The 19921-nt window shown below is 64.3% G+C and overlaps 1 protein-coding gene across 3 annotated transcripts in view; it reads left to right on the top strand.

The window, feature by feature from the left end:
* The window catches only part of PRDM16 (PR/SET domain 16), a 266029-nt gene extending 246323 nt beyond the window's left edge, over positions 1–19706 (top strand). The window contains exons 9-17 of one of the 3 annotated variants that reach the window (XM_087820071.1): positions 12–1419; positions 3713–3800; positions 6519–6688; positions 7322–7399; positions 11374–11543; positions 12802–12976; positions 15347–15574; positions 16727–16904; positions 18029–19706. In XM_087820071.1, the coding sequence (XP_087676197.1) occupies positions 12–1419; positions 3713–3800; positions 6519–6688; positions 7322–7399; positions 11374–11543; positions 12802–12976; positions 15347–15574; positions 16727–16904; positions 18029–18163 (2630 nt within the window). In that variant the 3' untranslated portion in view covers positions 18164–19706. The remainder of the gene's footprint in view (positions 1–11; positions 1420–3712; positions 3801–6518; positions 6689–7321; positions 7400–11373; positions 11544–12801; positions 12977–15346; positions 15575–16726; positions 16905–18028) is intronic. The other 2 variants (XM_087820072.1, XM_087820073.1) reach the window with 2 other exon arrangements.
* The last annotated feature ends 215 nt before the right edge of the window (positions 19707–19921 follow it).

The raw sequence follows: 19921 nt of genomic DNA on the forward strand, positions 1-19921 counted from the left end.
TGGTGCTTTAGGTGAGGTCTGCCACAAGTCCTACACGCAGTTCTCCAACCTGTGCCGCCACAAGCGCATGCACGCGGACTGCCGCACGCAGATCAAGTGCAAGGACTGCGGGCAGATGTTCAGCACTACCTCCTCCCTCAACAAGCACCGGCGCTTCTGCGAGGGCAAGAACCACTACGCGCCCGGCGGCATCTTCTCTCCGGGCCTGCCCTTGACCCCCAGCCCCCTGCTGGACAAGGCGAAGCCGCCCCCCAGCCTCAACCACGCCGGCCTGGGCTTCAGCGAGTACTTCCCCTCCAGGCCGCACCCGGGGAGCCTGCCCTTCTCGGCGGCCCCGCCCGCCTTCCCCGCACTCACCCCCGGCTTCCCCAGCATCTTCCCGCCGTCCCTCTACCCCCGGCCACCTTTGCTACCTCCCACTCCGTTGCTCAAGAGCCCCCTGAACCACACCCAGGACGCCAAGCTGCCCAGCCCCCTGGGGAACCCGGCGCTGCCCCTTGTCTCCGCCGTGGGCAGCAGCGGCCAGGGCACCGCGGCCGCCACGGGGCCCGAGGAGAAGTTCGAGGGCCGCCTGGAGGACACGTACCCCGAGAAGCTCAAGACCCGCAGCAGCGACCTGTCGGACGGCAGCGACTTCGAGGACATCAACACCACGACCGGGACGGACCTGGACACGACCACAGGCACAGGCTCCGACCTGGACAGCGACGTGGAAAGCGACCGCGACAAGGCCAAGGACAAGAGCCAGGCAGCAGAGGGCAAGCCCGAGTTCGGGGGGGGTGCGGTGCCCCCGGGGGCCCCCAATAGCGTGAACGACGTGCCTGTCTTCTACGCCCAGCGCTCCTTCTTCCCGCCGCCCGACGAGCAGCTGCTGGCGGCGTCGGGCGCCACGGGGGACTCCATCAAGGCGATCGCCTCCATCGCCGAGAAGTACTTCGGGCCGGGCTTCATGGGCGCGCAGGAGAAGCGGCTGGGCGCTCTGCCCTACCACTCGGTGTTCCCCTTCCAGTTCCTGCCCGACTTCCCGCACGCGCTCTACCCCCTCGCCGACCGCACCCTCGCCCACAGCCTGCTGGTCAAGGCCGAGCCAAAGTCGCCCAGGGACGCCCTCAAGGGTGGCGGCCCCAGTGCCGAGTCCCCCTTCGACCTCACCACCAAACCCAAAGAGGCGAAGCCCATCCTGCTGGCGCCCAAGGCCGCCTCGGCGGGCGAGGAGCAGCCGCTGGACCTGAGCATCGGCAGCCGCGCCCGGGCCAGTCAGAACGGCGGCGGCCGGGAGCCGCGCAAGAACCACGTCTACGGGGAGCGCAAGCCGGGGGCCGGCGAGGGGCTGCCCAAGGCCTGCGCGGCGCAGCTGGCCCAGCAGCCCTCCCTGCACTACGCCAAGCCCTCGCCGTTTTTCATGGACCCCATCTACAGGTACTCACATGCCCTGCCTCACCTGCTCTCCCAGAGGGGCGCCGCCCAGCTGGGCACCTGGGGGGGTCTGCGTGCCAGGCGCGGCCCTCACGTCTTCCCCCAAGGCTCGTTCCTCCGCCTTTGCTGGCTTCGGGGGCTGCCTGAGCTCGGGGTCTGTGCCGGAGCCCACAGCTGCCTGGGCCCGTGCCTGAGATGGGTGCCCGGCCAGGGCGTGTTTGGGAGGCCAGGGCAGGGTCTCCTGGACCCTTGCGGTTCCCTTTTGCCGACAGCCACTGGAACGGCCGCTGTGCTTCCTGAGCTCCTCCGAGCCTCCCCTCCGACCCCACCCTGGGACCCCTGCTGTCTCCAGCTGTCCTCTCTGGAACAGCTCTGCCTCCCACACAACTCAGACCCGCACTCTTTCCTCCGCTCCGAGTCCCTGCTTCCCGTAGGCTGCTCTGCAGAGCCAAGGCTGGGGGTTCCTGGTGGCCCGGGGAAGTCAGAGAGGAGCCCCTGCCCCCAGAGGGGAGGAGGTGGGGGAAGGAAGGAGGAAGCATTGGAGGGTTTGCAAAAAATCAGTGTCCCTGCCAGCCCTGCCAGTGAGGGGCCGACTTAATCCTGTCCCGTTTCTGGGCAAGCTTTGGTCAGGGGGGTTAGATGTGACCCCAACACGTCTATCTGGGGGAGCTGGGCAGCTGCGCCCTGAGGTGTGGGCAGCAGGCACCGGCAGTGGGAGCTGGTGCAGGCCCTGTGAGAGAGGCCCGTGTGCACACGCGTGTGCGTGCATGCGCTGGTGTTCGGGGACCCTGAGGTCCTGTGTGCAAATGCATGTGCGTGCACACACTGGTCTTCGGGGAGCAAGGGCGTGTGTGGTGCCTGCTGTTTGCACCCGAGGGGCCAGCAGAGCCTGGGATTGGCATTCGGGTGAGGTCACGCCCGCCGAAGGACACATGGGAGAAGTGAGGTCAGAGTCAGGTAGAGGTGCCCGTGAGGGGACGGTGGGCGTCTCCCGCTCTGCCCTCCTGCGCGCCCAGTGGGTCCCCGCTTCCTCAGCCTGGTGGGGCCACCATGTGACCCAAACCAGGAAAGGGCAGAAGAGATGGACACAAACCTTCCCCCCCCCCCCATGTGGTCCCCATCCTCTCAGCCCACGCCACCAACCGCACAGTGTCCCCTCGGAAGGCGGAACCGGACACAGCCCAGCCCCGAGGCCTCGGTCACGCCTCCGAGCTGGTCTCCACCCCTCTCGGCAGCTCCCACAGGTTTATTTTATGCCTCCGGGTGGGGAACCTGCCCAAAGCACGTCCTGCGGCTCCCGCTGTCCGCCTCCTGGACCGGGCTGGGGTTTCGGGGGGGGGGGGGTACCTGCGAGGTGCTCCTGCCCCTGAGCCCCTGGGGTGGCTCTGCAGTCCTCCTGCACTCGGGTCCTCTCCTGTGCTGTCCCCTGTCCTGCTGCAGTCAGTGTCCCCGCTCGTTCCTGGGAAGACATGGTCACAAGTAAAAGTGACGTGAGCGTGGCCCTCGCAGGAAGCACTGGTCCGGGGTTTGTCCAGAGGGCTGTGCCTGTGTGTGGAGAGGTTTCCCAGAGTTGAGATTAAATCTCAGCCCCACAGGGGAGACTGAGGCAGGCGCACTGTTGGGAAGAGGTGGGAGAAGACCTCGGGTGAGAGGGGGGCGCTGGAAGCCGCCCTGTCCACCTCCCCCACGTGTCCTGTGATTATCCAGATTGTCCCCGGCGTTTGGCCACAAGTTTCCAGCCTACCTGGCCGTGTGAGGAGGCCCTGGTGGCTTCCCCAGGATGAAGCCCACTGGTCACTCACGGGTCAGGCAGCACGCCCCACGCCGAGGGCCGGCAGGGACAGGGAAGCTGGGGGTCAGCGTCAGCCTCCCGTGGGCTCCACCTTCTCTGTGACAAGCCCAGGGGCCCAGACAGGGCTGACCCCAGGCGGGTGGGTGCAGGGGGAGCTTCAGAGAAGGTCCCAGGCTCCAGACTCAGCGTCTGCACGTGCGCGGAAGCCCCAGCTGGGGTGGGTGGAGGGACCCTGGGAGGTCGGAGGGCCCGGAGCTGGGCGTGGTGATGGGGAGCGAGTGGGGGCAGGGAACGGGGGCCCAGTGGGCAGCGGGCGGCGGGCCAGGAGGCTCAGCAGGCAGGGGTTGGCCAGGTCACGGACGTCCCCACATGTCAGGTGAGACTGGGTAGCCTGGGGCCAGGGAAGCAGAGCCGCCGTGACCAGGGCCCCACACAGACGGAGGACACAGGCAGGAGTCGGCGGGGCCCCTGGGGGGTGTACGTAACCCTCTGTTTGCTGTCCAGCAGGGTGGAGAAGCGGAAGGTGCCCGACCCCGTGGGAGTCCTAAAGGAGAAGTTCCTGCGGCCGCCCCCGCTGCTCTTCCACCCTCAGGTGAGACCCAGGCTCCGGGCGGGCTCCGGGCTGGTTTGGAGCTTCGAGGCCACTCGAGGCCAAGCCACACCTGCGGCGGCCTGGGCTTCCCCACCTGCCCAGGGCTCTCCCTGCAGGTTCCACGCGTCACCGTGAGGCTGGCCTGGGTGGGAAGGGCCAGGACAGCAAGGAAGGAGGCTGGTGCCTGGTGGGGGCAGCCCCATGGGTCCCTCAGAAGTGGCCAAGGACCCCGGCCCAAAGGGAGCCCACCCAGCTGAGACTGGGCGGTGGGAGGTGGGATGAACTTCAGTGGGTGGTGGGCAGAGCTCAGAGGGGGTGAATCTAAGAAACTTGAGTGAAAAATACAGACGCAGCAGGCCGTGGGGACATAAGCAGGCCATGGGGACATAAGCAGGCCATGGGGACATAAGCAGGCCTTTCCGGGGGCTTCCGTGGAGAGGCCAGGAATGGGCGGCCTGTGTGTAGACCCCTCTGAGATGCCACGTGCTGGTGGGTGGCCCCCAGGGTGCAAAGCAGGCTGGAGGAGTCAGGAGCAGGAGACATGCAGAAGGTCCCGGGGCGTGGGGGCAGGAGGAGAGCCCCCCCAGGGGCTGGAGAGGGTGGAGGCTACCCACCAGACTGGAGTTTGGGTCTGGGAAAGAGACACCCAAGTCCGGGCAGCGACCGCAGACCCTGCCAGGCCTGCAGGCACTCAGTCTGCCCCTTGGGCCTTGGCCTCCCAAGGGGTGGACACAGAGAGCTGGTGAGCTGGCTGAGCAGCAGGGCTGGGCAGAGTCTCCCGACTCCTTGCCCATGTGCCCCGTAGAGCCACAGCCCCCCACCCCCGGCCCGGAGGGTCCTGGGCTGAACCCAGACTCTGGGGCATCATCTGCTTTCTCAGAGCCCCCACCTTGGACAAACACCCCAGGTTGTGAAACCTGCGCCCTGCCCGGGTTCACAGCTAAACTTAGAGTCCCCATTGTTTGCTGGGCCGAGGAGTTTGGTTAATAACTTCCCGCGATTTTCTCTGGGACGGGCTGGGAAAAGCCGACAAGCCAGCAGGCGCATCCTGTGTTTGTTTGTGGGGGAGCTGGGCAGGGATATCTGATCGGGCTGGGCAGGCGGGACCTGCTGCAGCCCCCCAGAGACCCATCCTGGCCCGAGGAAGAGGGGCCGGGGGGGCTCGTCCCTCCTGTCAGCTGGGCCCTGCCGCCCCCCTGCCAGTCTATGGGCCCAGAGCTGGGTGGGTGGAGTGATAGGAGATGACCAGTAAGTCACCTAATCAAATGGTCTGAGCCGCTATCTGGGTGATGTTAGCCTGTGCTGGGCAGATCCAGGCAGGACGTGGCCAGGGCCTTCTGTTTTTGAGGCCCGATGTGCAGGTGGGCAGCCCCCAGAGTACAGGGAGAGGAAGTCCTGCCAGGCCGTGGTCCCTCACCACCTCTGGGGGGTCCTGGGGTACCTGGGTGGTGGAGGGCTCCAGAGCCTTTCAAGACTATGGCTATGCCTGAGCCCCGCAGGCAGGTGGGCAGCTGTCTGTGTCCCAGGGGTCCTATTGTCCATGGAGGGCCCAGTGAGGGGGCAGCTCCCATCTGTCCATCAGGGGCCAGGGGAGGGCAGAGCCCAGAGCAGGGCGTCCCTGCCCCACAGGAATGGGGAAGCCCAAAGTCCTGCCACCTGGGCGCAGCTGGCGTGGGGGCAAGGTGGCAGCCCAGGGTCACAGGTGGCCTGGGCCATTAAGGGGAGACACCGTTTTCTATTCATTAACCTCTTCCTGGGTGTTTTATTGTAACAAGTTGGTGGTTCCCCAACTAACACCCAAGGGGCTCTGGCGTGATGAATGCCCTTCCTGTTCAGGCCCCACCCAGCCTCCCACAGGGCCTGGCTCGCGGCAGGTGGTCTCGGGACAGCCCCTCCATCTAGGGGAGGTGCTGCGAGGTCTGTGCCGCTCCATCAGCCCCACCTCCTATCCCCAAACCCCAGGACTCAGGACAGGCACAGTCTGGTCATAACTCAGCCCACCACGTGGGAAGGACCAATGCCCGCCCCCTTCTCCTCCCTGAGCTGGCCCTTGGCATCCCCAAGGAGCAGAGAGGCAGCTCCCTTTGTCCGTATCGTCACGTCCTGTGCCGTGTGACGCTGGCACTGTGGCCTTGGCCGCGTAGCTCGTGGGGTCTGGTCCCAGGCTGCTGAATGCCTGTTGGTGCTTTGCCTGCAATTATGGCCTGTTGCCACTAGGGGGTGGCGGTGGTGCCTCAGGCCGTGATCCCTGTTAAACCCTGAGATTCGGGTAACTTCTTAATTTTTCAGGACTCGGAAAAAAATCGATATAATTATGTCTTTAACCCAATCTGGACATTCAGGGGTGCTGGCCCAGGGCCGCACCGGTGGGCGTTGCTGGCTTGTTTCTGCATAGCTGATGCGTAATCGCACGTGTCCACAGCCTGCCTCGCTGTGTCCCCGACACCAGGCAGAAGGGCTGGCTGCTGTGGTCAGATCCGGGCCCCACAGCCTGGGCCCGAGACTGAAACGGGGGTCCCGGGGAAGGACGGGAACGGGGCTGGCTGCAGCCGGTGGAAGAGTCCAGCCCAGGGGCCGAGAAGACGCCAGGATGTCTGGCTCCGAGGCCCGCTCGAGGGCCCGCGTGGCCTTCTTGTCCTGGCCTGGCCCACCCGTGTGCTCTGTCGCCGAGGACCCCACGGGACTGGTCCCCAGCCTCTCCCGTTCTCGTGCCGACAGATGTCAGCCATTGAGACCATGACGGAGAAGCTGGAGAGCTTCGCGGCCATGAAGGCGGACTCCGGCGGCTCCCTGCAGCCCCTCCCCCACCACCCCTTCAACTTCCGGTCCCCGCCCCCGACGCTCTCAGACCCCATCCTCAGGAAGGGCAAGGAGCGGTACACGTGCAGGTGAGCCCGGGGAGCCCCTGGGGCGGGGGGGGGGGGGCCTGGTAAGGTGGCAGCAGGCGATGTGCCCAAGCCCCGTGACCTTGCGCTTCCAGGAGAAACCCAGTCACGACTCACAGCATAGCAGCAGCAAATGGCCCATTGCCCTCAAGTCTGTGTGTCTGGGGTGGGCTTCCCCCTGCCTCCCACTAAACTTCGTGAGCTCAAAAAAATAACCCCCTTGGCCTGGCCAGTAGGAGTTCAAAAGGCCTGGACCAGGGTGTGCTGCTCAGTGTCTAACTGCAGCTCTGGGAAGGGACTGGAGTCCCGGCTTTGGGAAGAGACCCCTGTGTCTGTCCCCAGCTGCACCCGCCTGTCCAAGCCCATCCCAGCAGGCCCAGCACCTCCGGGCTCCAGGGCTGAGATGACGCTTGAGGAGGGGCACGGCCTGAGGGCCCGAGCAGGACAGTCTGTCGGTGGCTTTTCTGTAAAGCTCAGCTGGGCCCCAGGGCTGCAGGGGAGTTAAAACCCATCTCCCCCAGGTATAGGACCTCCGGGACTAGATGTCCAGTTTGAGGGGGGCTGTGCCAGGAAAGCACCTGGCACCTGAGTCTATGCCAGCATGGCCCTGCCTGACAGTCTCCCACCCCCACCCAGGTACTGCGGGAAGATCTTCCCCCGATCCGCAAACCTCACGAGACACCTGAGGACGCACACCGGGGAGCAGCCATACAGGTGGGAGCCCACCTGGCCCGGGGGGGGGGGGAGGCTCCTGACCACAGGAAAGGCAGCTGGTGGGAGCCAGGGGGCGGCTCCCTGTCAGTGCCTGGGCCCCTCCCTCTTGACCCCACCTCCACCCTATGCCCTGGGATGTTGTAAAGTTTAGGCAGGAGGGGCCCATGCCCAGCAGGCTTCTGGAAAGCTCCCTCCTGCCCACAGAGGACGATGCTGGGAGCAGCCCTCCTGCCTCCTCAGGGGTGTCCACTGGGCATGGACCCAGAGCAGGACCAGCCAGAAGCCAGGGCTGAGGGTGACCTCTGGCTTCCAGGAACCTGCCAAGGGCAGGGCCTAAGAGTCAGCATGTTAGAGAAGAGCCACAAGTGATGGTGACCAAGGGGCACATTGGGGAGACGCTGGCTTAGATGCCAACGTGTCAGTCTGGGATGTGTCTAGGAATAACAGCCGTTGGGAATGCGGAGTCTGCACGGTTTTAAGATGGTAACATCAGGTCCCCGTGTCTGGCCACACTGAGCTTGAGTCACCCGCTGGCCCTGGAGGCTGTGTGTGTGTGTCCATCCCTAGAGCGGTGGCCACATGGGGCCCCTGCAGGTGCCACGGTCCCTCCTGTCTCCTGGCTGCATAAATGACAGCCCCCACTACTTAACCACTTACGTGGCCAACACCCCAGCACACAGGCCCCTGTCCCCCTAAAAGTGAATTACAACGTATCAAAGGCTGGCAACAGATCTGTCTGTCCCCCGCCGCCCCGCGTTTTTTTGTAACGAGAGCCGACTTCTGGGCGGCGGTCCCTGTGCAAGACCCCTGGCGGTCAGCTTGTGTTTGTAGAGAAACCTGATTGTCATCGATTTCTTTTGTCTTCTCCGATCTGCGAGGCTCAACTTACACAGCAGTAATTGCTTGGAAAGTTTTCGTTGCAAATCTTGACTTCCTCTGGCTCGAGGCGGCCCTGTGAGGAGCAGTCCGGGGGTGGGGCCTCCCTGTGACATCACGGGGGTTTCTGGCCGACTTTGATCATTGGGAAGATTTACGTTGGAAAAGGGAACTGCGCACATTCGTCCTCAGACCCGTCAGAGAGGGACCCCAGCCCCTGGAGGCTGATTAAACTGCCCGCCCACCAACTGCCCTGCCGGAGCCACCCCCACCCCTGGGCCAGCTCCCATATGCGTCCCTGCGTGTGCACCAGGGAGGCCAGCTAACATCCCCCTCGCCAGCTGCCCAGGGTGACCGGTAATCAAACCAGACAACACTGGAACACGCTTCCTTCAGAGTCTGCGCCCCAGGGCATCTAAAATCACTCCGAGAGTGTTTCAGAGCCTGGACGTGGGGAAGGAAGGGCACTTGAGTGTGACTGGTACTCTTCCTGGAGGGAAGACCAGACCACCCGCTGGCCCAGCCCCGTGTCCTCTGGCAGCTTCTGGCTGAGGGAGAGGTTGGGAGGCAGGAGCCATTAGACACTCACTGCTCACAGCTCCAGCCTGCAGGCCTTGTTGAGACACGGTTGGAGGGAGATAAAGACTGAATTGGGATTGAGGGGGACGGCTCGGGGTCCCTCCAGAGCGTGCCCACTGGGGCCTTGAGTCACTCTGTGGATGCGAGGCTCCGTGGCTGGCCCATGGGCTCCTGGTGGGACCTGGGATTCCTCGCAGGGACACACCCTCTCCATCTTCAGCCCGGCTCCTCCTGGGCTCCCGTCCTGCCACCTGCGCTAAGCCAAACGCCCGAGCCTGGCCCCTGTGGGTCTCCTCCGCTAGTTTTATTTCTAGGGCTGGGTATCTTTTCCTTCTTTGCGTTACAGTTACCAACAGCATTTCTCCCCCCATGGTGTGTCCTGCGGGTCCCAGGGAGGACGCTGCCCTGAGCCTTTCACCCTTCCCTGCCCGTGCCGTGCCCACCGTGGCTGGCTTCCCTGGGGTGGCAGCAGACGTGGTCACAGCGAGGACCCTCCGGGCCCTCAGCTGCCCGCTGCTGCGGCCGCCCATCTGCGCACCCGTTCCTGGTGGAGCTCCGGCCGTTACTCTACACAGCACGGCCATAAATTTCAGTCGCCACTTGTCAGCTTATTTACAATGCAAATCCCAGCTGCTTGCAGAGCCCTGCTCCCTGAGCCCTGGGCTCACTGCTCCCCTAAATTCCAAACAGACTTGTTTGTCTGGGCCATTTATTTAGATTAGACCTCAGGAGGGCCACTCAGGATGGCCACTCAGGACTCTCTGTGGCCCCCCACCCCTGCTCTCCATGTCTGGGAACCGGCTCCGATGCAGCCCCATTTCGCACTCAGGATCCCGCTGCTCCAGGTTCCCACAGCTGCCCTCAGGGGGCACGTGTTGAAAGGAGCAAGGGAAGAGACACTGCATGTGAGCACGGTATAGACTGAGGGCGGGCGCAGCTCAGCCGGGCACGCCTGTGGGTGGGCAGGGGGTGAGTGCCCAGACCTGGGCTGGGGCCAGCTTGGCCTTGCACCCGGTCCCTCCTGAGCGGCTAATCTGAGGAGCAGGCCCGCAGCCCAGGATGCTGACACCATCGGACAGAGCGGAGGCTCATAGTGTCTCTGAGGAGCTCTGGAGCCAGCACTTCTGTGTGCCCATGTGCACTTGCACCGCCTGTGCACATGCACTCATACTGCACATACCCATGTGTACAGCGTACACGAGCACACGGGGTGCACATGTGTGTACACGTGTGCATACTGTGTGCATGCATGTGCACACTAGCACATGTGCACTGGCCTATATGTGCGCAGTGTGCGTGAGCATACATGTGCACATGTGTGCACACTAACACATACACTGTGTACATGCATTCGTGCACACATGCACATACCCAAGTGTGCGACTCCTGCTGGGCGCACAGGGCGGTGGAAGCGCCTGTCAGCCAGCGGTTACCGGCCTTGCTTGCACTTCTGCCACCAGGAGGGGGCAGTGCGCTGGCTGCAGAGCCCGTGGTCGCAGGCCCCTTCTCCGTCACTGCTCTCTGGCCCTGGCTCCCTGTTCCTGGCTGGCGTGTCTTCTCCACACGCGTATCGCTTGGCCCCGGCTCGTTTCACCCTCTGTATGAGGGCCCGAGAGAGTTGTCTTGAAAGCCACACCCTACCCGGGGGCCCCCCACGTACAGGGGCCATGTCACACCCGGGCGTCTCAGATGGCTCATCACGGCTATTTCCTGGCAGTAAGCGCTTTGTTTGGATAAACTTGGATGTCAGCAGAATATTCCGGCAGGTGCAACTGAGGCTGGCTGCTATAGGAGGGAGTGCACGGGGCAGGCTGGCAGGCGGTGCCCACCCAGAGGGGCACACAGATGAACTGAGTGTTAGAGCTGCCCCAGATCGGAAAGGGACAGTGTGGTCATTGTGGTCCCTGTAGAGGACGTGCCCTGACAGCAGCAAGGCTGGGAGGCCCCCTTCAGGGTGGTTAGGACACTAAAGAGCCTCGGGGCAGCTCCCACGCCCCCCTTGATGGATTCGCAAGCTGAGGCCCCAGCAGGATGGGACTGGCCCAGGGACCCGCTGCGACCCGGCTCTCCTCACCCTCCCAGGCCTGCTGGGGGTCCCTGTGGGGAGGACAGTTCCAGGGAGGTGGCCGTGGGCCCCTCCTTCCCGGGAAAGGCCTGAGCATCTTTCTGTGGTGATGTGCTGCCCCCTTGAGGCTGCTGGGAGCATGTCACCCTCCGCGTGGACCTGCCAGGCCTGGGGCCACGGAGCTGGGTGACCTGACGGCAGGGCGGGCAGAGGCACTGGAGAGTTCTGGGCACTGCGCACTCCAGGGCACAGGCCCCGGGTCCCCCTCCGCCCCCCGCTGGAGGCACAGCCCAACATGATCCCTTGTCCAGGGGTCCAGGTCGAATACCTGCCCCTGGGCACAGCCTTGTGCGACCGCCCGCCTTGGGGCTGGGTGGCCCGTGGCCTCGGGACCCACGGGGCTCGGGGCCCTGCGGCTGTGGTGGGGCCCCTCTGAGACACGCGTGCCTTGCAGGTGTAAGTACTGCGACCGGTCCTTCAGCATCTCCTCCAACCTGCAGCGGCACGTCCGCAACATCCACAACAAGGAGAAGCCCTTCAAGTGCCACCTGTGCAGCCGCTGCTTCGGGCAGCAGACCAACCTGGACCGGCACCTCAAGAAGCACGAACACGAGCACGCGCCAGGTGGGCCACGCCCCGGAGACCACCGCCACACCGAGGGGCAGCCCCACCGCACCCCCGACAGCCCGCCAACCCTGGGGGCCCGCCACACCCCGGGACAGCCCGCCAACCCTGGGGGGCCCACCACACCCCGGGACAGCCCGCCAACCCTGGGGGCCCGCCACACCCCGGGACAGCCCGCCAACCCTGGGGGCCCGCCACACCCCGGGACCGCTCCGCCAGGCTGGGGGCAAGCTCGGGGGCTGGGGGCTGAGCTCAGGAGCTGGGGGCTGAGCTCGGGAGCTGGGGGGTGAGCTCGGGAGGTGGGGGGTGAGCTCAGGAGCTGGGGGGCGAGCTCAGGAGCTGGGGGCTGAGCTCGGGAGCTGGGGGGTGAGCTCGGGAGCTGGGGGGTGAGCTCGGGAGGTGGGGGGTGAGCTCGGGAGGTGGGGGGTGAGCTCAGGAGCTGGGGGGGCGAGCTCAGGAGCTGGGGGCTGAGCTCGGGAGGTGGGGGGTGAGCTCGGGAGGTGGGGGGTGAGCTCAGGAGCTGGGGGGCGAGCTCAGGAGCTGGGGGCTGAGCTCGGGAGCTGGGGGGTGAGCTCGGGAGCTGGGGGGTGAGCTCGGGAGGTGGGGGGTGAGCTCGGGAGGTGGGGGGTGAGCTCAGGAGCTGGGGGGCGAGCTCAGGAGCTGGGGGCTGAGCTCGGGAGGTGGGGGGTGAGCTCAGGAGCTGGGGGGCGAGCTCAGGAGCTGGGGGCAAGCTCGGGGGCTGGGGGCTGAGCTCGGGAGCTGGGGGGTGAGCTCGGGAGGTGGGGGGTGAGCTCGGGAGCTGGGGGCTGAGCTCAGGAGCTGGGGGCTGAGCTCGGGAGGTGGGGGGTGAGCTCAGAAGCTGGGGGGTGAGCTCAGGAGCTGGGGGCTGAGCTCAGGAGCTGGGGGGTGAGCTCAGGAGCTGGGGGCTGAGCTCGGGAGCTGGGGGGGTGAGCTCAGGAGCTGGGGCTGAGCTCAGGAGCTGGGGGCTGAGCTCAGGAGCTGGGGGGGTGAGCTCAGGAGCTGGGGCTGAGCTCAGGAGCTGGGGGGTGAGCTCAGGAGCTGGGGCTGAGCTCAGGAGCTGGGGCTGAGCTCAGGAGCTGGGGGGTGAGCTCAGGAGCTGGGGGGTGAGCTCAGGAGCAGGAGAGGACTTGAAAGACGGGGCAATGGGAAGAGATGTGAGGGGGGAATGGGATGGAGAGGGGAGGGCAGTGGAGAAGATCGGTTTGGCTGAGGGCCCCTCTGATGCCCCCTCCCGCAGTGAGCCAGCACTCCGGGGTCCTCTCGAACCACCTGGGGACCAGCGCCTCCTCCCCCACTTCCGAGTCGGACACCCACGCACTTTTAGATGAGAAAGAGGACTCCTATTTCTCTGAAATCAGAAACTTCATTGCCAACAGCGAGATGAACCAAGCGTCCACGCGAACAGACACACGGTAAGAAACCCACGCTGGGCCATGGGACTGTGAGGACGCTGCAGCTCCCCTGTGTGGCTGGGCCCAGAGCAGGGCACCCCCGCCCCAGCACCTGCCCCCAGGGGAGGCCCACGAGCTCTGCCGCTGACGCTCGCTCTGTACCAGCTCCGCCACCTGGAAGCTGGGGGAGTGTCAGCAAGGGCTCCACCTCTGCTTCAGTTTCTCCACCTGGACAGGATGCTGACACAGGTTTGCACCCAGAGCAGCGCCCGGTGTGCAGGCCTCGCCGGCAGCTGGCACAGCGGGGCCTCGACATTCACTTGTGTGCAGCCAAGTGTCTGCCCAGCGAGGGCTGCTGCCCAGATCCCCCCGGCCTCTGAGACTCGGGGACACTGTTCAGTGCCGGGTGCTGAAGGTTTCCAAACAAGAATGCTGCCTCCTTAAACACACACACAGACGTGCACACACAAGTGCACATGTGCACACACAGAGACGTGCGCACACATGCACGCACACGCGTGCACACACACCCAGCAGCAGCAGCAAATGGCAGAATTCTGATTCGAGAAGGAGGGTGTCTGCTCCGCCCCGGCGTGCGGCCCCACCCAGGAAGGACACTCTGACCCCAGGAAGAGGTTCTCTTTGGGGGAAGCTGGTGCCAGACCCGGAGTCAGGGAACCAGAGACACTCCCAACTCCAAGAGGCCTCGGGTGCGATCCCCTAATTCTGCAGAGGGGACCTGAGGCCCAGAGAAGTGGGGCACCTTGCTCCAGCCACACAGCCCGGCCCAGAGCACCGGCCCACGTGCTGGCCACGGGTGGGCTGCGGCTGTACGGCCCCCAGGGCCCAGGGCCCTCCCCATTCACCTTCAGCAAGTGAGGGGAGCCCCCCAGGAGACGGGGTCCCAGGAGCCCGTCTGCACCTCCGGTGGCTGGGTACTCGCAGGGCCCAGGCGGGCACCCGAAGACAGCACTCCAGCCCCCGTTTGAGAGCCGCCTGTGGCTCAAGCATCGTGGTCTCCACCTTCAGAGAAAGTCACGATCTTATCACAGCCCCGCAGTTGGGGCCTAAGGCACGTCTGGCTGTTAGAGACAGTCCCCTGACCGTGGCTCCCGATGTCCAGGCAAAGCCACATGAAGAAGAACCGACAGGGACGTGCCTCAGCACAGGGTGTCCTCACGTCACCGAGAGGCCAAGGTCACCCGCAGAGAGCCAGAGAAGGAGACCAGACTGGTCTTGGCCCATGTCACCTGGCTCCAGAGCGCCCCTTGCTGGTGGTGATGGGCGAGGGCCCAGTGCCCCGCGCAGGTGACCAGTGACACAGGGAAATGCGCTGGGTTGGGCCCATCCTGAGGCAGGTCAGGTGTGAGAATCTACACGCTTCCTTGTGGAAAGACAAGAACTGAAGACAGGCAGGCCAGGAGCCTAGGGGTTGGGGTCCCCAGCCCAGTCCCTCTGCACAAGGACAAGCCCAGGACAGATCCCCCATTTGGAGGCCAGCAGTGGTCACTGGGAAGGACACCTCCCTGAGGACGCTGAGAGGAGGACCGTGTCCTGTGGCTGCCGTGGACAGATTCCCGCAGCCACGTGGGGTCCAGGAGGAGCGGGGCCTGGGGGCTGGGGTCTTGGGACTCGGGTCTGACGTGAGCCCAGCGAACGTGCGCCTTGCCCGCCCCAGCTCCCTGCCCACGTGTTGGGCGCCTGCCCGGGTGGCCCTCACGCCCAGCCCTCCGGTCACAGGCTTGCTGATGAACTAAACCCACACCGGCGGCGCTGTCTGGAGGCAGTGAGGACTCTCACACTCACCCGGGGCACTTTTTTTGCCTTTTAATAACGAGGCCCCCGAGTGGAGGTCTTGCCTGGGCTGGAATGTCCCCGGGGGTCTACAGCCAGGGAACTCGTCTCTGAAGCAAACCCGTCCGGGCGGGTCCACTGCCGACCGCAGCCCAGCCCTCGCTCTGCAGGACCCTGGACCCAGGCGCTCCGTCTGCTGAGGGGCCGCTCGCCCTGGCCATCCCCACGTCCTCCTGTCCTCGAGGGTGGCAGGAGCAGCCACGTCCATCGGGGCTGGGCCACGCATCTCCTTGAGGATGTGCCTTGGGCAGTGCCCGGCCCTGGCACCACATGCCCTGAACGGCCGGGTGTCCACTGTGGCCTAACAGGAGCCCTGCAATGAGTGGCCCTGGTCTGTCCCCAGCCACCTCCCCTCCTCGAATCACTCCCCCCGCAGGGCCGGGCTGGGGCCGAGGGCAGGGGCAGCCCAAGACCACAGCTCCGGGTCTCTGTGACCACAGGGCGGCTCCCCCAGGGGAGCAGGGGCCTGGGGAGGAGGGGGCAGCAGCCGGTTGCTGGCCTCAGGGCCTGCGGCCAATCCCCTCCCTTGTCACCCAGGCCAGAGGCCCAGGACCCGGACGGCGCCCCGCAGTGCCCGGGCCGAGCCGGTGGGAAGCCCGAGGAGGGCGAAGAGGAGGAGGAGCTGGAGGAAGACGATGACAGCCTGGCGGGGAAGTCCCAGGAGGACACCGCGTCCCCCACGCCCGAGCCCCAGGGCCCCTATGAGGATGAGGAGGAGGACGACCCGCCCACCGCCCTGGCCGTGGGCTTCGACCGCCCCCGAAGGTGCGTGCTGGGCTCTGCGGGCCGCAGGTGGGGCGGCTGGGGGCCCAGCTGGGGAGGGGGCCGGGAGGGTAGCTGGCCCCCCGCAGCAGGGAGCCCTCCACACTCCCTGCGGGTCACCTCCTTGCAGGCGTCTCTACCGCAGGGCCTGTGCCCGTGGCCAGGGTGAGGCCCGGCCCTGGGGCAGGGGGCTGGGGCTCAGCCGCTCACCACACACACACATGCACACGCACACATGCACAGGCTCACACGCATGTGCACACGCACATGCACACACATGCATGCACACGCACATACATATACACATGCACAGTGCAAAAATGCACTTGCGCACATGCGAGCACATGTGCACATGTGTGAGAGCGTGCAACCATGTGTGCATGCACATATGTACACATGTGTGAACGTGTGTGTGTGCTTGCACGTGTGTGAGCAAGCGTGCGACTGTGTGTTCGTGATCATATGTGTGCCTGTGTGTGCACACTTGCACATGCATGCAAACATGCACATCTGCACACATGCACATCCGAGACCAGGGAGCAGAGTATGGGAGGGAAGACAGAGCAAGCTGGTCCTGGACCCGTGGACGTCTCTGGTCCAGCCACAGAGCCACACAGTGTCTGTCAGCCTGGGGCTTGACATCCAGCCTCCCGCAGGAGCTGTGGTGCCGGGGCTAACTCCCCAGTTTTGGAACTTGTGCTGACCACAGCCACTTCCCCCACATCCTAGTGCTGGCCCCCTACCTCAGCAACAGTGAAAGTGTGGCTTCCAAGAGCCCCTGGGGGACCCTCAGAGATAGCGTTTCTTCCCACCCCTGGGCACTGGGACTGGGGGTCCTGGGCTCCTCAGAGCTGCCCAGAATCCTGGGAACCAAGGCTTCCCGCTCTGTCCTTGTACCCGGAAACCTGGGCGCCCCGCCTGCTGCTTGCGACATGTGTGCACATACTCACCCCCTCGTGGTCCTCTGTCCATCCATTTCCTGCATTCGTGTGGCTTCCATCCTGGTGTCCATGTGTCTGTGTCTATCTCCTTGTGCATGTGGCTCGTGGAGGCACCGTGGCATGCATGCAGGCACGGAGCAGTCCGTGGGGCGTCAAAGAGGCGGCCGCAGGCCAGCCAGGCTAACGGCAGGCCCCTCTCCGGTCATTGGTGCAGGTGTGTTGAGCAGCAGCCGGCGGGCGGCCTGTTAGCTTTGGAGCCGATGCCGACTTTTGGGAAGGGGCTGGATCTGCGCAGAGCAGCTGAGGAAGCGTTTGAAGTTAAAGATGTCCTTAATTCCACCCTAGACTCTGAGGCTTTAAAACAGACCCTGTACAGGCAGGCTAAGAACCAGGTAGGTACCCGCAGAGCCCGCCCCTCCCGCCTGCCCCTGGCTGAACGGCAGGGGAGCCACCCCATGCCTGCCTGGGGGGCACCCGGGACCCACTGGCCCTCCCATGCCCTTTGCATCAGCTAGAGAGACACCCCAGTGACTGCCACCTCCCTGCCAGCAGGAGTGGGGAGGGAGAGGTTGAGAGCAGGAGGACCCGAGCCAGAGTGCTCAGGGGCACAGAGGTCACTGTCCTCTCGTCCCCAGAAGGAGGCGCCCGTGAGCAGGTTTTCAGCATGAGGCTGCCCTGGCTTCCCCCCCTCTGTGATCCTGCCAGAGTGACCAGTAGCCCAGGTTTCCTTGCAGGAAGCTGCCCCTCAGGAGGGCACTGGTTCCAAACTGGAGCTGTGATGGGGTCAGGGAGGCACCAGGTTTGGCCCCAGGCACTCTGTTCCCAAGTGTAGGTGGCCTCCTGGTCCATCTGGAGGGGGCAGGGTCTCAGTCAGCTCTCTGTGGCCCACCCCGAGTCTCAGCAAAACCGTCTGTATGTCTGTCTTTGTCTTTTTACTAATTCTGTCCAGAGTGTTATCTCAGGCGGGACGAGGGTTGGGCTTCCCCACCGGCCCCGCCCTGCTGCAGTGGCCCGTGGCCTCGTGCCCGTGGCCTGTGGGCTGTCTGAGCCATATTCCGGGCCAGCAAACCCAGCTGCATTCGTCTCCCCGAAGGAGATCTGTGGTGTCACCACGGTCGTCCACACAGGCGGGGGAGACGAGGTCTGAGCAGTGACCACCTGCAATTCCCAGGGCCCTCCCACGAGGCATACTTGCCCAAACTGTTTGCTCAGGCAGAGAAGTGGGGGGTGGGGCTGCAGGGGAGCACCCCAAGAGGCCGAGGGAGGAGCCCCTATGCTCGGGCCGTGGCGTCTTAGCTCCCCTCTCTGCCCTGTCTCCCTCTTCCAGGACGGGCTGGGGGGTCTGGCCTCTATGGCCTGGCCGCTGGCACCTCCGCTCTCCCCTCCGGTGTGGACCTGAGCGGGCTGAGGGCAGTGGGGGGCCAGGGAGGGGTGAGCACGGAGCCAGCCTGGGGCCTGCGGGACCCGGACGCACACTGCTCACCTGCCTGCCCCGTGTCGTGTCCTCTCCCCCCAGGCGTATGCAATGATGCTGTCCCTTTCTGAGGACGCTCCTCTCCGCACCTCCGCCCAGAGCCCCCTGGACGCTTGGCTGAACATCGCGGGAGCCACACCCGAGTCCGGAGCCTTTAACCCCATCAACCACCTCTGATCGGCCGGGGGGCTGGGGTCCACGACGCGACCTCGGGCCCCAAGTCCCGACAGAAATCCCAGCTGCAGAAGGCGGAGGCAAGGGCCTCGGGGAACCAGCGTGGCCTGGAGCCAGGGAGACCCCCCTGTCGCCTGCCTTTGACCACTCCTCGGTGTCTGCTCCCCCCACCTTGGTTTAACTCAACGTTTCCAATGAAAACTCAGAAACCGAAGTCCCCGAAGCAGCCGTCGAGTCCACGTCTCTAAGAATTGGTCTCGAGAGCACCGTTCGGGAACTGCCTGGCGCACGGCCGGCCGTGGGCGCAGCTCTCGGGGACAGACTCATGGGATCAACCCGGTGGGCAAGGGCGGGACTTTCATCCCAAACTGAAGCCGGGCAGCTTCCAGGAGCCGAAGGAAGACAGACGCGGGCGTGCTCCGCAGAGGGACGCGGCCCACGCGATTTTTATAGTGAAAATGACCAGAACAGCCCTTTTGGTAATCTTATCGACGACAGAGTCTATTTAAGCATGTGGTTTTAATAATAGACAGTATTTTTTAAAAAAAAGAAATTGAAAAGGACTTGCAAATTGTTTTTTTAAAGTAATTTTGCATTGCTTGGGAACCTGAGCTTATTTGCAAAGCCAAGCCCGCCTGGGACCCCACACTGTGGGCGTGGTCTTTATACGGTAGATAACGGAGTTTTCTATCCCCGACCCTGTTTGTAAAGCCAAGGTGGTTCCGTGGCCCCGGTGGTTCCGTGACCTCGTGGCGGGCCCAGGCGTCGGCCGCTCCTGTGAGCCATTTCAGACTGTACCAAGGATTCCTAGATATGCTGTCCAGGGCCGGCCCGAGGCTGGGACTGGGACATGTGCCTGTCATTGTGTGACATGTGATTCGTGCCCGTGGCCCCCAAGTGGCTCCTCCCAAGACCCCCCCAATTATATGGGAAGGTCAGAGAGGTGGGCCGGGCAGCTTACGTTCCTTCCCTGGGTCCGTCCCTGGCCACCCCTGGGCCAGCCCCCCACCGCTGCTCCTCCGAAGGCAGGGCCTGCAGCCCCCACCTCACCCACCCCGTCAAACGGACAAGGGAAGGAGGCGGGCCCACCCGTGGCCGCCACGGGGGACGCTCACAGCCCCCCGAGCAGGCGGCCAAGCTCCACGTGCGCCTGAGACCCGGGACCCAGGACATAGCGGCCGCGCCCGCTCTCTGCGTGGGCCCTTGGCAGGTGGGACCCTGCTCCGGAACCGAAGGACGTCCTGATAGGACCTGGAGACCTGCAGCAAAGAGCACAGAGAGCGCGGCCGGCCGGGGCCGCGCCTCCCTCCCTGGGGACCAGTCTCCTTCCCCACTCATGGGCTTTAAATTATTCCCATAGGGGCCAAGTTCAAATAATAATTTTTTTTTTCCCTGATGGAATTGACCTTAATCTGTATATAACTTGTAATTTTTTTCTAATTTGTTTCTTTTCTTATTTTATTTCTTCCTTAACAGTATTTTTGGCATTAGACATTCTTATTGTGAAGAAATAATGTTAATATAAGTACCCAGTGAAGGACCAAAACCGTGTAATAGGTTGTGTGTGTGTGACCGAGAGCCAGGGAGTGGGCGGTGTCCACTGTGCCAAATACCCGCGTCCCCCCGGATCCTGCCGCTGCGGCTGCCGCTTCCAGACAATCACGTGTTTTTGTTAAATTTGCGTTTCAGTTGCATTTGCGTTGAAGACGAGTGTTCTATTTATTTCTTTTATCGTTTGGCAGAAAAAAAGAGTAATAGTCC

The sequence above is a fragment of the Miniopterus natalensis genome, chromosome 9 (genome assembly GCF_054644295.1).
Source record: "Miniopterus natalensis isolate mMinNat1 chromosome 9, mMinNat1.hap1, whole genome shotgun sequence".
In the NCBI taxonomy this organism is placed as follows: Eukaryota; Metazoa; Chordata; class Mammalia; order Chiroptera; family Miniopteridae; genus Miniopterus; species Miniopterus natalensis.